The sequence below is a fragment of the Denticeps clupeoides genome, chromosome 3 (assembly GCF_900700375.1).
Source record: "Denticeps clupeoides chromosome 3, fDenClu1.1, whole genome shotgun sequence".
NCBI classification, from domain to species: Eukaryota; Metazoa; Chordata; class Actinopteri; order Clupeiformes; family Denticipitidae; genus Denticeps; species Denticeps clupeoides.
This window is the reverse complement of record NC_041709.1, coordinates 28072360-28087169: the sequence shown is the minus strand read 5'-3', so window position 1 is coordinate 28087169 and position 14810 is coordinate 28072360. Positions and strand designations below refer to the sequence as shown.

Here is a 14810-nt window from a genome sequence, read left to right as displayed (position 1 = left end):
GAATGACATAGGATTTCTTGCAGTGCCACCTAATGGTACCAATATCCTGTGATACAAGGTCCAAATCAGTGCCACTCCACAAACGTGAATGTATGTTTTATTCTAGATATTTGTCTTTATGCATGCCTTGCATGCCTCTGTATGCCTTTCTTAATGTCATGTAATATCACACACATGTGACATTTATTCTCTGATATATAAAAAAAAGCTTATTAAACCACCCATCAGACTGAACTGATTTACACACAACACACAAAGTTTCCCACAATGATAAACACTTTATTTTCTGTATTAAAAAATAAAAAGTATATAACATACAGACCTCGTAGAACATAACCAACAGTGGAACCAACAGTGGAATCAGGTGTGTGTGTGAGTGTGTGTGTGAATACAAAACCATTACAAAACATAGAGCCATATAAAAATTGCATATAAAATATTGGAGATCCAAGAAAGCAAGGCAAACATTCTTAATACACCCTCTTAAATAAATATAAGTGCTTATTTTTCTGTGCATGTGTGTCTTCATGAATACAGACTTTGTGCCCAAATCACCCTCATTTAGTTCAGTGGGAGTGGGGTGCATTCTTTTGACATCTGGAAAATGACATTGCTAATAATCACAATAACAATTGTATTTAATATCTTACAGGCCATACCTTACCTTTGGTGTGCCCGTTACGTTTATACAGTATATAAAGAATTCTTGTTTAAGAAAGTAAATAAATCATTGCAGCATGTTAGTTCCCCACAAAACACTTATTTTCATCCGCTGTTTTATAGTTACAATTATAGTTCTAAACTGTGTCACATTAGCACGATGCAGTGGCATGCAGTTACATTTACTGACGAAACAAAACTGTGTATCAGTGCTTGTGGGACCTCCTGACCATCCTGCCCTAAGGCGTTTTAGGAATATTCCTTTGAACTGACTCTAGAGCACATACAGGAAAAACACGCAAAACAATTGTCACTAGCAAACACTGATAAGGACAGGGGGTGTGGGTGTTTTTTTCAATTGAATGAATAGTACAAACATATGTTAAATCTTGGAACCAATTGGTGAAACATAAATGTTAAAAAAAATGTAAAAAGTCCAAAACCAGGTTTACACATGCATATACATACATTTAAAAGAATATTACAATAAAATGACTGTTGCCTCCAATTTTAGCATCGTCACACCCACAAACATGACAGAAATGACTTGTAGATGCTACAGGTGCTAGGCAACCAAGCACCCAGGGACAATTACCCATTGTGGCCAGAAGAGGGCAGTACATTACAAGATTAATGTTATCAAGTAGTAAAATGCCCATTAGTGGACCCAGACACATGGTAGTATTCCAGGTAGTTCTTTGAATAATCAAAAGGAATGATTGTCTAGATATGTTTCAAAGGCTCTAATTCCAGGATGGTCAAAGTGTAAATGGTAAGTCTTTTGAGCCATCTGCTGTGCTCCCTGGCTTTAAATAAACCCATGTAAATACCAATATAAGAGCCCATGATGCAAAATAAAGTTTATTATGATGTCACTGCTCAATAACTCAAAGCAGCAAGACTGGGGAATCTATTGATCGCTGTCTCTAAGGTATTTGCATATATGTTTTAAGTATTTAAACTCTGCATTCATTCATACTGAATTGCTACCATAACAGTTTAGACTTAAGAGAAATATGCAATTCCCTCCCACAACTCGTTTATCCTTTTTTATTACTGACCTTGTCCTTACTCATCTTGAAGCACTAGGTCATATCAGGGTTAATGAGTTCTGGCATGACCCATTTCCCCTAACAGATTACAAAATATATGTATGAGGTATCACTGAGGTATCAATTTCTACAGTTTTACATGTCCATCATTTATGGGGAAAAAAGCTTTCAGTACATGTTATGATATCTGTAATAACTAATGTATATCTAGCAGCCATTATGCAGCAAGGTCCTTTTCAAAAGATTTTTTTTACAAATCAATATATGTACAGACATTGGGAATGGTATTATTTATGTTGCTAAATAAACTCATATAACAGCTCATATACATGCTCCAACACACCTAATACACACCTGGAAAAGATGTGTTACAAAGGCACTTACCAAGAAACACTAATGACAGTGAAATACAAAAACCATCAGGTGAGACATGTAGCCCCTATTGTAATTTGTCCTGAATGCATTCATACACCTCCTTTCCAACAGACAGGGACAACTGACCAACTCTTGATTAGTCCCTAAGATCAATCTAATGCTATTGTTTAGGTTTACTGATAAAATTGGAACACTGCATATTCTCTGCAAAGTGCCAAGACTTTGGCAAAAATGTTCTTAAAGCCTTCAGGTGTCTGTCCAGGACTTGGCAATGTTGCAATTACAACATGTTGAATGCAAATACAAAGATTTCTGTGAGTTCCACCAATCATAGCAGATAGTAGGTGTTGACGCGACAAAAAGGTGACTTCTGCTGCTACACGTGTGAAAATGTGAGACTTTAACAGAACAGGGTTGTAGTTCATTTTTCATTATTGTTATAAACACATTTACTGAAACTGACCAACTATTCAGTTAAATATTTTACAATCATATTTCAAAATCATGCTTTTATGTCTTGTTATGTATGAAAAATGGATCTCGTTCAAATTGGGTAGGTGTCACAGATCAGGCAGCCAAATGTGTGACATGGTTTCCATCCTTTACCAACTACTAAGATGGTGCTTTCTTTTTCTCACTGGAGCAATTTTGCATCATTCACTGTTTTGCATTGTTCACTGTTTCTGGCCACAACAATCCAGAAGAAAAGCCAGTAAAATTCCAGAGTGACTGAATATGGGACTTGTTAATGGCATTTCCTGGTTCAGATGTTTGGTGTCTAATAAGAAATTAGCAAGTTGCTATGCTAACAGGGGGGGAAAAAATGAATTTCACAGATAATTATCACTATCGTGAATTTACTTCTATTTGTATTGAATCTAATAGCAAAAAAAATAACAATCTATTTCTTGGAGAATATTAAAATTTAGTAAAAAATAATTTACTTCATTAGACAACAGTATGTTATTGCTTTTCTGAAATCTCACTTTAAATCACAATTTTACTAAAGGAAACAGACATTTGAAAATGCTAACAAAATGTTACAATATACTTCAGAAACTTGACTCAGGGACTAACCTATTTCTTCCCAATGAATGGGTGCTGTAACGAATCCGTTGCAGGGTGCTGGATGATGTCCTGTCCGCATGCAGACTGTGGGATGGTGGAACTGAAAGGCCATTCCTGTGTAAAGAAGCAGTCCGACACAAAGTCAAATCTATCTTGCTCTGGATATTGGAAGAGCTCTGAGAGCGTCTCATTTCTGCTTGTCCAGTTGGTAGCACTTTTCCATTGGCAAGATCTTCTCCATGCCTTCTACGGTTCCCGCCACTGGTCTTAGCCTCACTTTGCCTGCTTGGACCTCCACTAGACAAGGACAATCGTGATAAACTTTGCCTCCCTGTTTCAGTGTATCTCCCCAAATCACTTTCCTTGGACTTGGAGTCCCGTTTAAGAAAACCTCCTTTGAGGAAAGACAGCAGGCCATCATGACTTCTTGAGTCCTCTACGTTTTTCACTTTCTCCCTCTCTTGTGTAGTTGTATCCACATTCCCACTCTTCTTATGGCAAGAGTCCAGTCCAGAGTATGTGCTTGGGCTTGGCTGGAAGCCTGTGTTAGAGCTTCTCCTTGAATGCGACTCTTGTGGTTTTGTAGGATCCTGGATGATCTTCCTGGTGCTTCTTCGATTCAAAGTCCCTTCTTCTCGCTGCTTATGAACAACGTTGCTGCTGCTCTGCCTCAAACCATGAGTTTTTTCACAATTTGGCCCCTGTGGACCTTCTGGAACCTTGGAAACATGAGGGGTGTCTGGATCTTCAGCAGGCCTTCCAATGCAGCTAAGACTTGACGAGGTTGATATATGTCTGTGCTGTCCCCCAGCTTGTCCCCTGCTGGTAGGGATAGACATCAGGGAGATAATGGAGTCCTTCTTGCACTGTGGATGCCTTCCTGATTCCAGATACTCCACCAGCTCTGCAGGTGCAGGGGGAGAGAGACAAGGTGGTGGTTTGTTGCGGTCCTTAGAGCCAAAGGACCAGCGCAAGGAAAGTTTTTTGCTCAGATTATCCTTGGTCTTTGAAGGGGTCCTCATGCTTTCACTTCGGCCCTGGATGCCACGAACAAATGGCCTATCTTCAAAACCATCTGAATAAATTAAAAGTAGACAACAGTAAGTCAACGTTATCACTGTATTCCCTGAGTTTTTTCAACTGGCAAACATACCCTTCTCAGCCTTTACAAGGTTATCCTGGAAGACAGGAGAATCAGGAGAGCCTGGAATGGATGATGCACATGTGGTTGAACTTCTTGATACCAAACTGTCCGGCTTGCTGTCCCCCGTCAAGCGAACAAGCCAGTGATCAGACACTGATGAGCTTATAGACCCTGTGAGATATGTCTAGTTCAGTCCAAATCCAAAAAAATCATGCCTGTACTGTTCAATTAAACGGTGCTCTGACAATTTGGCTTAATGTCTATGCTGTTACTAAACTTGTCGTGATTTTTTTTATCATTAGGTTACATTTTGGTTTTAAAATCTGCAGCTGCTGGTGTGATTGTTTCACTGTTTTATATCTACTTTCATTATTTCCTCATGGCGACAACCAAATGAAGCCAAATGACCTTATAGATTATCTGGTCTTGTATTAACTAATGCAGTTAATTCAAACAGCAATTAACTGAATCACTGCTAATGTTGCTTTCAGTACCATATCAATGGAATATTCTCAATTCTTGTTTTTTTTTATTTTTATTATTATTATTTTTTTTTTTTTACAATTTTTGGGGTTGAAAAAAAGTTAACGTCTGAACAAATTTCCTTATCTCACCTCTGACTGAGCTGTTGGCAGACCAAGGTGGGATGCCATTGCGTCTCTGGTAGAACAGGATGTAGGCACCTCGGGTGCAGAGTTCTTCCTCGGGTACAAGGTCCACACTGCTGTCATCATAGCTGTACCACTGACCATCTACCGAGTTCCTGCAGTACGCTATAATGCAAGCAGCCAATCAAAAAAGGCCAAGCAGAAAACCCTAACCATGCCCATATACTTCCAAAGTAATTTGTTCTGAGTTGTGGTGTTTACCTGTGTAATGTCCACCGTGCATGCCACCATGGTGGTTACAGACAGCGTAGAGGTCATAGAGGAAGTCAGAGGGCAGTCCAGGGTCAGCTTGATTCCACATGGGGGTCCATGAAGCCAGGTTGCGGATGTTCTGGGTTCGCTTGACCACATGGGGCGCCATGTCCAGGCCAGAGAGGGGAAAGTGCACCAGAGTGGAGAGCTTGTTGCGGCGCTCCCCCACCTGTCGGAAGCGCTTGAGGTGCAGGATGAGGATGTCGGGCAGCGTCCACAGGCTCATTTTTACCATACCCTGCTGGAGCTGCTGGCAGTGAGGGCACTTCCATGCATCGTCTGGAGCCAGCTGGGACACATTACATCAGAGATTGGACTGATGTTGAGCTGGAACAGGGTCCAGCTCCAGCTCAACATCATACTCATCAAGCACAGGAATTACAGACTAAATATGAGGTGCAGAGGAGATACAAGCAGCTGGTGATATGCAGCTCAGACATTGGTTCTAACTCACAGAGCTTTGCTGTTACCACTAAAACAGCATGATAATGATGCTGCTGCTGCCACAAGAATGTGACCAGAGTTTCACACTTTAAAATAGGTAGTTTGTCATCAGAGAAAAATTGATAATGCTGCAAGAGTTGCAATTACAAAAAACGGTCATAATTTTTAGCTGTAACCATTAATGAGACGAAAATGCTATGATCTTTCTGGAATTAGGGGAAAAATGTGTGCAGCCAGGGGGCTCAAATTTAACTTCTGAGGTAATTTGAATTTTAAAAATAGTCTTAAAATGTTTATCTTATGTGATTAAAATATTTGACATACATTTTAAAACAAATATACATCAAATATTGTAATCACATAAGATAAACATTTATTTTCTGAATTCAAATCAATTGATGGCCCTGAAATTTGGGAGAGTTTCAAATGCAAGCACAAAAAAAAATGTATAAAAAAAAAAGTAATGAGTTGAGGAAGTGTTTAAAGTTCCAAAGTGTCTTACCTGCTCCTCTTTGGTATAGAGCTGAAAACATTCATCCAGAGTACTGCTGTGCTGCTGAAGGTGGTTCTGCTGCTGGAGCCGAACACTCTCTGCATCCTTCACTACCTCCTCCTGGATGTTCCCAAACACACTACAACACCACGAGACACACATTATAGAATTCACTAAACTTAATACAAAATAATCTTAATAAAAATAAATATATATATACTAGTGGTGGGCCATTATCAGCGTTAACGTGCTGCGTTGTGAATAGATCGCCGTTAATCTATTCACAAAGTTGGTTTGGGAGCTGGGTCTATACTACACAAGCTATTGTGCCGGAGTTAAATGGTTACACTATATTTATAAGTATTTCTTCTTTCTTGTGTCTTTTATTTTCTAAAGACTTTTATTTAGTTTTTGAGACCCGGTTCAGGTCTCTTGGAGACATGGCGTGAGTTGTGAGAGGTTTCATTTTAATTTATGTACATATTAGGAATATTTTGCATGTGTGTTATTTTGTGATTATCTTATTGTATTGTAGAGAGAGGTGCAGAAAGACGCGATGTTCTGACGCGACCTTGCTTTTTGTACAGGAATGCAGTATTGTAAATTGTGAATGCTTTATGTTAATGTTCAGTTCTCTTGGACACATGGCGTGAGTTGTGAGAGGTGCAGAAAGACGCGATGTTCTGACGCGATATTCTGACGCGACCTTGCTTTTTGTACAGAATACACTTTGCACAGAAAATCTCTTGGATGTCAGCTCATCATTTGTGGTTCAAGAAACGAAATCAAAAAGTTACACAACGCAGAAGAAGAACCGCTACACTATGATGACTTTCACCTTGATATTTTAGCGCGGATGTATACCTAGCCGAATTGCACTGTAGGGGGCAAGAACGAGTCTTCGAATTGTGAAATTACCACATGAAACGTGACGTGGTAACTTGGATGCAGCTATTTAACTGAATAAACAGTTGGTAAACACAAGTACATCTTATTGAACATAATTTATTTTCATCACTAATTATCATAGTAGAACAGCTTTCTCAAGCAGTTTGTGATGCATTTTGGAAACAGGAGATGAGCCCCTGGTCTAATGCGCCACCTGGCTTGAGAAACCCGTTCTCAAAGACTTACTTTTAGTCATTATTTGGGTAGCACACATATTCTGAATGCCTTTGGCAGAATTCAAATGAGCCATTTTAATCTATGCCCACCTCAAATATATATATATATATATACCTACACTAGAAGTTGAAGTTGTGGCAGCCTGTTATGGCAGCTCTATTTATTTCTTTCTTATTCTCCTATTTTTCTCAGTAACTTTTTTATTCAAGTCTCATTAACTTAATGCACTACCATCTTTTTTTCTAGTCCTGGTCATTTTTATCTGGCATTTTTTTACTTTTCATGCTAATTTGTACAGTACATTTTATATTATACAGTTGACATAGTGTCTTTTGCTGCTCTTATTTTGTACTGTCCACTTCCTGCCGTGACAATGTAAATTTCCCACTTTTGTGAAACGAAACAACATTTCTCTGGAACCAGATGCTACATGTAACATTTAAACAAGTTACATACGATGCAAGTGTACGACACAGACAAATTGGGCTACATGAAAGTAAATTGAAGTGAATGTCATTGTGATACACTGCAGCACACAAGAGCAAACATAAAGTGCAAATAGGGGACAACAGGCATGCAAGAGGAACATTTAACAAAAAACGTGTACACAACAATAACAGAAAGCGCTAAACGCTTCTAATGAATAATACATGTGCAAAGTAAACATTGTGCAAATACTGCTGTGCAAAGTGGATCAGTGCAATAATAGATAATATTACTTAATATAATAAGTAATATAATGTGTGTGTGTGTACAAAGGGAAAAGTCCCTGAGTGTTTCGTTGTCTGATGGCCTGTGAAAAGAAGCTATTGCACAGTCTGGAAGTGAGGCCCGAATGCTTTGCCACCTTTTATCTAGCTGGTCAAAAGGTGAAGAGTGCATGTGATGTAGGACTCATGTAGAGTCCTTCACAATGCTGGTTGCTTTCCTGATGCAGCATTTGTAGTAAATGTCCGTTATGAGGGAAGAGAGACTCCAATGATCTTCTCAGCTCTCCTCCCTATCTGCTGTAGGGTCTTTCGGACCAATGCGGTGCAGTTCCCAAACCAGACAGTGATGAAGCTGATCAGAATGATCTCAATAGTCCCTCTATCGAAGGTGGTGTCGATGACTGGTGGGTGATGAGCTTTCCTAAGGTTCGACAGGAAGTAGAGATGCTGCTGGACTTTCTTGGATGTTGAGGTGGTGTTGAGAGTCCAGCAGAGGTTCTCCTCTAGATGAACACTGAGGAACTTTGTGTTCTTATCTGTCTCCATACAAGATCAGTCAATGTTCAGTGGAGAGTGGTCCCTAAATTATCTTCTGAAGTCAACAATCATCTATTTAGTTTTGTCCACATTCTGAAAAATATTGTTGACATTTACACCATTCCATCAGTTGTTGCACCTCCTCTCTGTAGGCTGACTCATCGTTCTGGCTCAACTTTGACACAATAAACTCAACTCCCCTCGGTATTACATTTTACATTTACAGTATTTATCAGACGCCCTTATCCAGAGCGACTTACAATCAGTATTTTACAGGGACAGTCTCCCTGGAGCAACTTAAGGTTAAGTGTCTTGCTCAGGGACACAATGGTAGTAAGTGGGATTTGAACCCGGGTCTTCTGGTTCACAGGCGAGTGTCTTACCCACTTAGAGACAAACGGACAATAGCATCAAGTACAGCGCAAAGGTTTCTTAATGCCCTATCAGATTTATCAAAGCTGATCAACTCACTGTCAGACCCCGCTGAACTCGACCAAGCAACCAAAAGTCTAGAATTAACACTGCGTAGTACGTTAGATAATGTCGCTCCCCTCAAAAGGAAGATAGTAACAGCTAAAAATGTCATACCTTGGTATAAGAAGACTGGCCAGAAATTAGAACGTAAATGGCATCAAAGTAAATTGAACGTATTCTGAATAGCATGGAAGGAGAGCCTCCTTAACTATAAGAAGGCTCTTAGCGCGGCTCGATTGACGTACTTCTCCTCATTAATAGACAAGAACAGAAATAATCCCTGATTTCTGTTTAACACTATAGCCAAACTAACCAGGAATAAGACAGAAACGGATACTATCACTCAATATGATCATAGTTGTGATGACTTTACAAATTTCTTTAATAGTAAAATTGTTACAAATAGAGATAAAATTAAAAGCATAACAAACAGCTCCATAGATATTACTATTGAAAATAATCTTCAAATAGCTGACCATCAATTAGAACGCTTCAGACTTCTTAAAGAGCATGAACTAATTAAACTAATCTCATCGTCAAATCAACCTACTTGCGCATTGGATTCGCTTCCTACAAGTTTCCTTAAACAAGTAGCACCCAATGTTATAAATCCTATCCTTAAAATTATTAACTCGTCGCTTAGCACCGGCCACATACCAAGTTCGTTAAAGGTAGCAGTGATTAGACTGATATCCAACCTACCATTTATAAACATTTTTTTTAGAAAAAGTTGTAGCCCAGCAGCTAAGCACGTACCTAGACAGCAACAATATCCATGAACTATATCAATCGGGATTTAGACCTCAGACAGTGCTGGTTAAAGTGGTTAATGGCCTGCTGTTGGCCTCTGATCAGTCTCGCTAATTGTCCTGCTTGATCTGAGTGGTCACTATTGACCATGCTATTCTCCTTGCCAGGTTAAAGAATGTTGTTGGGATTAAGGGAATACCCCTTGTATGGTTCAGATCATATGTGACCGATCGGTATCAGTTTGTGGACATCAATGACTTGCTTCACAAAACTTCACAAAACTTTACTTTTCATAGTAAAGTAGAGTTTGGTGTTCCACAAGGTTCTGTCCTAGGTCCGTTGCTATTTTCCTTATACATGTTACCTTTAGGTGAAATTATTTGCAAACACAGTATAAGCGTTCATTGCTACATTGATGACACAGTTGTCAGCAATGCCAGATGAGAGACAGTGGCTGAACAGAATAGAGAATTAAAGAACATTAAACAGTGAATGCTCACCAACTTACTTCTGTTACTGTTCTGTTCTTACTGTTCTTACTGTTCTGTTAATCCCTGATAATACAGAATCTCTTGTGCTTGGGTCTCAAGCAGCCAGACATACTGGCTGACTATATCATAACTCTGGATAGCCTTTCTATCTCATCAAGTACTGAAGTAAAGGATCTAGGTGTCCTCATTGATGCAGGTCTCTCATTCGATTCACATGTAGATATTACGAGGATAGCATTCTTTCACCTTAAAAGTATTGCAAAAATAAGAAACATCATCTCAATGCATGATGCAGAAAAGTTGGTCCATGCCTTTATTACATTACGGTTAGATTACTGCAATGCATTACTGTCTGGATGCTCTAGTAGGTGCATGAGTAAACTCCAGCTAGAATGCTGCAGCCAGATTCTAACTAGAACTAGAAAATTTGACCACATCACCCCAATCTTACAATCAATGCACTGGCAACCCAAATTTAGGATAGACTACAAAATTCTACTTTTGACATATAAAGCTCTAAATGGTCTCGCCCGCAGTACCTGAGTGAACATTTTGTTATTTTTCAGTGTTCATCTAGAGGTTAGGTTAGGTTAGTTGTCCTAGTTAGGGTACAGGGCCACTGTTGCACAAATATACCACTATAACCACATATTTCAGTATCAGTTGTACAATGCCACCACCTGCCACTGCTTCTGTTTGTTCTCTCTGACAGATTAATGGCCGACTCCAGTGAAGAGACCAGCAGAAAATCTTGCTTCCTGAAAACTGCTAAACATCAACTTTGCATGACCAGACGGTCACCAAACCACCACCACTGTAATAACTAAAGCTTCAGGACCAGTAGCATCATAATGGACACGTAATGTACACATTTACATTTACATTACATTTACATTCCAGCATATTGTTCACCACATCAGGATCTTGCTATTTACCTGGACAAATCACAGGTCTCTCCTTCTACAACAGGCCGCAACCTTGGAGTAACAATAGACAACCAACTCTCCTTCTTGACTCACATCCACAATCTGTCCCGTAAATTCCATCTCTACAATATCAGACGAATCAGTCCTTATTTGTCAACACAGGCCACCCAGATACTGGTTGATTACTGTAACTCCCTTCTAGCTAGTCTACCTCTATGTACCATCCGACCTCTACAACTAATACAAAATGCAGCACGACTGATCTTTAACCTTCCCAAATTCTCCCACACCACCCCTCTGTTTACGTTCCCTCCACTGGTTCCCAGTAGCTGCACGCATCTGATTCAAAATACTGATGATTGCCTACAAAGCAAACATCCTACCTCACAGCCCTTATAACACCTCACACTGCCCCTCGAGCCTCCAGTACTGCTCCGAGCCTCCAGTACTGCTCGCCTGGTCCCCCATCGCTAAAGGTAAAAGGAAGACATTCATCTCGACTCTTCTCCATCTTGGCCCCTCGGTGGTGGAATGAACTTCCCCTTGAGGTCAGAACATCTCAGTCACTGAGCACTTTCCTGATTTGGAGAGACACAAATCTTCCTTTTCATAGTCCTGTGTCCTCAAAAATAAATAAATAAATAAATAAAATCCAAGACACATAAATGAATAGGTGTGTCCAAACGTTTGACTGGTAATGTATTTCCCAGAATGGGAGTGAAAACATTCAATTTCAACTTTCATACATTTCACCATTCACAGTTTGTTTTAATTGCATGCTACATAAAAATAGAAAGGTCAGCAACATATACAATTCAGTACTATAACAATGTACAGCATAGCTCTTAATTCTATCAGCCCAACCATTATGTATGACCTTTTTCTTGATCACTGCATTCACTGTAAATTACTTTAAAATACAAATTCAATATATAACAAATTAAATATAACTGCAAGTGGTGATAATGTGCCCTCGCAAACCTGGTGCAACACTCTGTGCTGTTATTGTACAACAATGGAAGCATGCAGAATGATTTTACCAAATTCAGTATTCATTGAACTGTTGCTCTCAGAAAGCAAGCTAAGCCCTGCCTCTTTTAGCCTGAATGAGCTATCAAAAATTCCTTATAAACACTTAATACTAAGGTGTAAAAATTCATATATTACTATGATTATGGCATGAGACAGAATATTTCTGTGAAGTTCCATCTTAATTTCTCAATGTTTAGTGTAATGTATAATTTCTTTTATTTTCCAAAAAAGTCATGTACCTTTGTCGGCTTGCAATTTCAAGACTGTTCAAACTATCAAAAAAAAAATCTTCACAATTTAGCATGATGAACCTGTGTTCTACATACAAGTCAAATTTGGAGTGAATCAGGATACTTGTCTAGGATACTTGTTTCAAATTCCTTTGTATGGGAAAATAAACAATCCAGATTATCTCACTTCATGTTTGGCAGAGCTATTGAGGATGAGTGTATCATAAGTTTGTCTTAATGAGATATACATGCATATTAATTTTGGTGTCAATACATGAAAGTGAGTGTGCACCAGAAGGGGTAACACATTGGTGGCGCAGTTTAGCCACGCCCGGGTCAAAACCTGTCTCAGTACAATATTTGGGTGAATTGTGATAAGAGGGGCAAATAAAATGGAGTTTTTTTCAGCACCTGAAAATTTGCAAACTCTGTCTGCACTAGGGCTGCAACAACGAATCGATTGAATCGAAAAAAATCGATTACTAAAAGAGTTGGCAACAAATTTCCTAATCGATTCGTTATGTCGTGCGACTCGGAGACGTTTGATTATTAAAAAAAACTTTATTTGAGCGCGGAGCGGAGTGAACACACTCGGTCTCTCTTGCGCACAGATGCTAGCAGAGTTTGGCGCCTCATAGACAGCGCGGAGCAAAAAAAAAAAAAAAAACGCGCGGAGGTAGAGGACAGATACATGGCAGAGGCAGAGAAATCTGCGCGAAAATATGCAAAAGCGACATGCCATGGCACGGGAGCACCACGGCAATGATCCTGCACCTGAAACGTAAACATGTTGGAGTGTTTGAGGAGGAAGAAGGGGGTTTAGCAGCAGGGGAAGTCGCTACAGAATCCTACTTTTGTTCTGTTTTGAAGTGAGGAACGTAATGTCCCTGGTGCTGGTGTTTAACTCGCCGCGGAGGAGAACTAGACAGGGACTTACAGCACCACCTACAGGTGTGGAGGGGGGATGAAACAGCGTTCGGATTGTTCTCTGCGTCTCCGCGTGGACGACTCGCCTATTGTGTCCCTGAGCAAGACACTTAACCCTAAGTTGCTCCAGGGGGTCTGTCCCTGTAACTACTGATTGTCGCGTCTAATAAATGCTGTAAATGTAAATGTTTACCCGTCATCAAGCTTGACAAGCATGACAAGTTAGCGTTAGCGCGTTAATAACAGTAGTAAAGCAGGGTGCTATAGTTACTTTGCATTAAAAGACTAAAGACGTGTTTTTATTCACTAGCCTTTTTTGGACCATTGATTTTTCCAGTCCAAATATCCAGTCGTTTCCAGTCCAAATATCTAAAAAATGTTAAATCAAGATTACTAGACAAGAAAAATGGCATGAGAAAATTAAGTGATCCTTAAAACTTCTGTTTGAGATTATATCTCATTAAGATTAGTTTTCTTACCCCATTGGCAGATATTTTTGCTTGTTTTAAACAAACAATCACTTAATTTTGAGATGTTTTTTCAGAAAACAAGACAATTTCTTATGCTATTTCATGTGTATCTTGATTTAAGATTTTTTAGAGATTTGGACTACTAAGCATTTTTTGCAGTGTGTGTGTGTGTGTGTCAGTGTGAGAGTTTGTGAGTGTGTGCGTCTGCAAGTGTGTGCATCTGCAGTGCAGTATAGAGAACAAGTTCTGACATTCAAACAAATCCTGTTAAATTTTCTGATTTGTATTGTTCTTTATTTTTTTAGAAATTATTTATCGTTCTGGCAGCTCAGGTGGCAAAAAAGTCTATATTTGGCAGATGTAAAGCATACATGTGTATGTTTTTTGTGTTAGTCCATTTTTATTTTATTTTATTATTATTTAACAGCTCAAGGAGCAACATGTTTGTGCACTTTCTTAAGATTTTGGTTCTGTTTTTGAATAAAGGGTTGGAAATGAATGCTTTTCTTTTTTCTTTTTTTTAATCTGATTCTACGATTAATCAAAAAGAATCGATATATTAATCGATTATTAAAATAATCGTTAGTTGCAGCCCTAGTCTGCACCTTCTGTGCTCGGGCCCTAATAAATAACTCAATTAACCAACCATATTTATTCAAAAGAATAACTCTCACCACTCTTTGAATTTGTGCTCCCATTCGATGACTAACTTCACGTGAGGTGGTCCTCCTGGTCCGCACAGTTTCAGGGCTCTGTGGGTTTAACACATTGAGCAAAAGAATATCAAATTTCACATTACATTTATTTATTGTTGTACATTTCTCATTTCAGCATGTATTAAATATGTATAAAACTCACCAAACATCACTGATTTTAGACATAGTTCATAACATTGTCTTAATGTGGTGGTAAAGCAAGTGCACCTGCTAAAAGTCTGTTTTTGAGAATGCGCACTTGGGTGCGATCAACGGGTGCAGGGTCA

General features: G+C 39.1%; 1 protein-coding gene across 3 annotated transcripts in view; it reads right to left on the bottom strand.

The window, feature by feature from the left end:
- Positions 1-258: 258 nt before the first annotated feature.
- usp43a (ubiquitin specific peptidase 43a) overlaps positions 259-14810 on the bottom strand; it is a 95714-nt gene continuing 81162 nt past the window's right edge. For all 3 annotated transcript variants that reach the window (XM_028971771.1, XM_028971772.1, XM_028971773.1), the window contains 6 exons: positions 14503-14580; positions 6166-6295; positions 5169-5508; positions 4914-5072; positions 4309-4470; positions 259-4230 (listed from right to left, as the gene is read on the bottom strand). In XM_028971771.1, the coding sequence (XP_028827604.1) occupies positions 3140-4230; positions 4309-4470; positions 4914-5072; positions 5169-5508; positions 6166-6295; positions 14503-14580 (1960 nt within the window). In that variant the 3' untranslated portion in view covers positions 259-3139. The remainder of the gene's footprint in view (positions 4231-4308; positions 4471-4913; positions 5073-5168; positions 5509-6165; positions 6296-14502; positions 14581-14810) is intronic.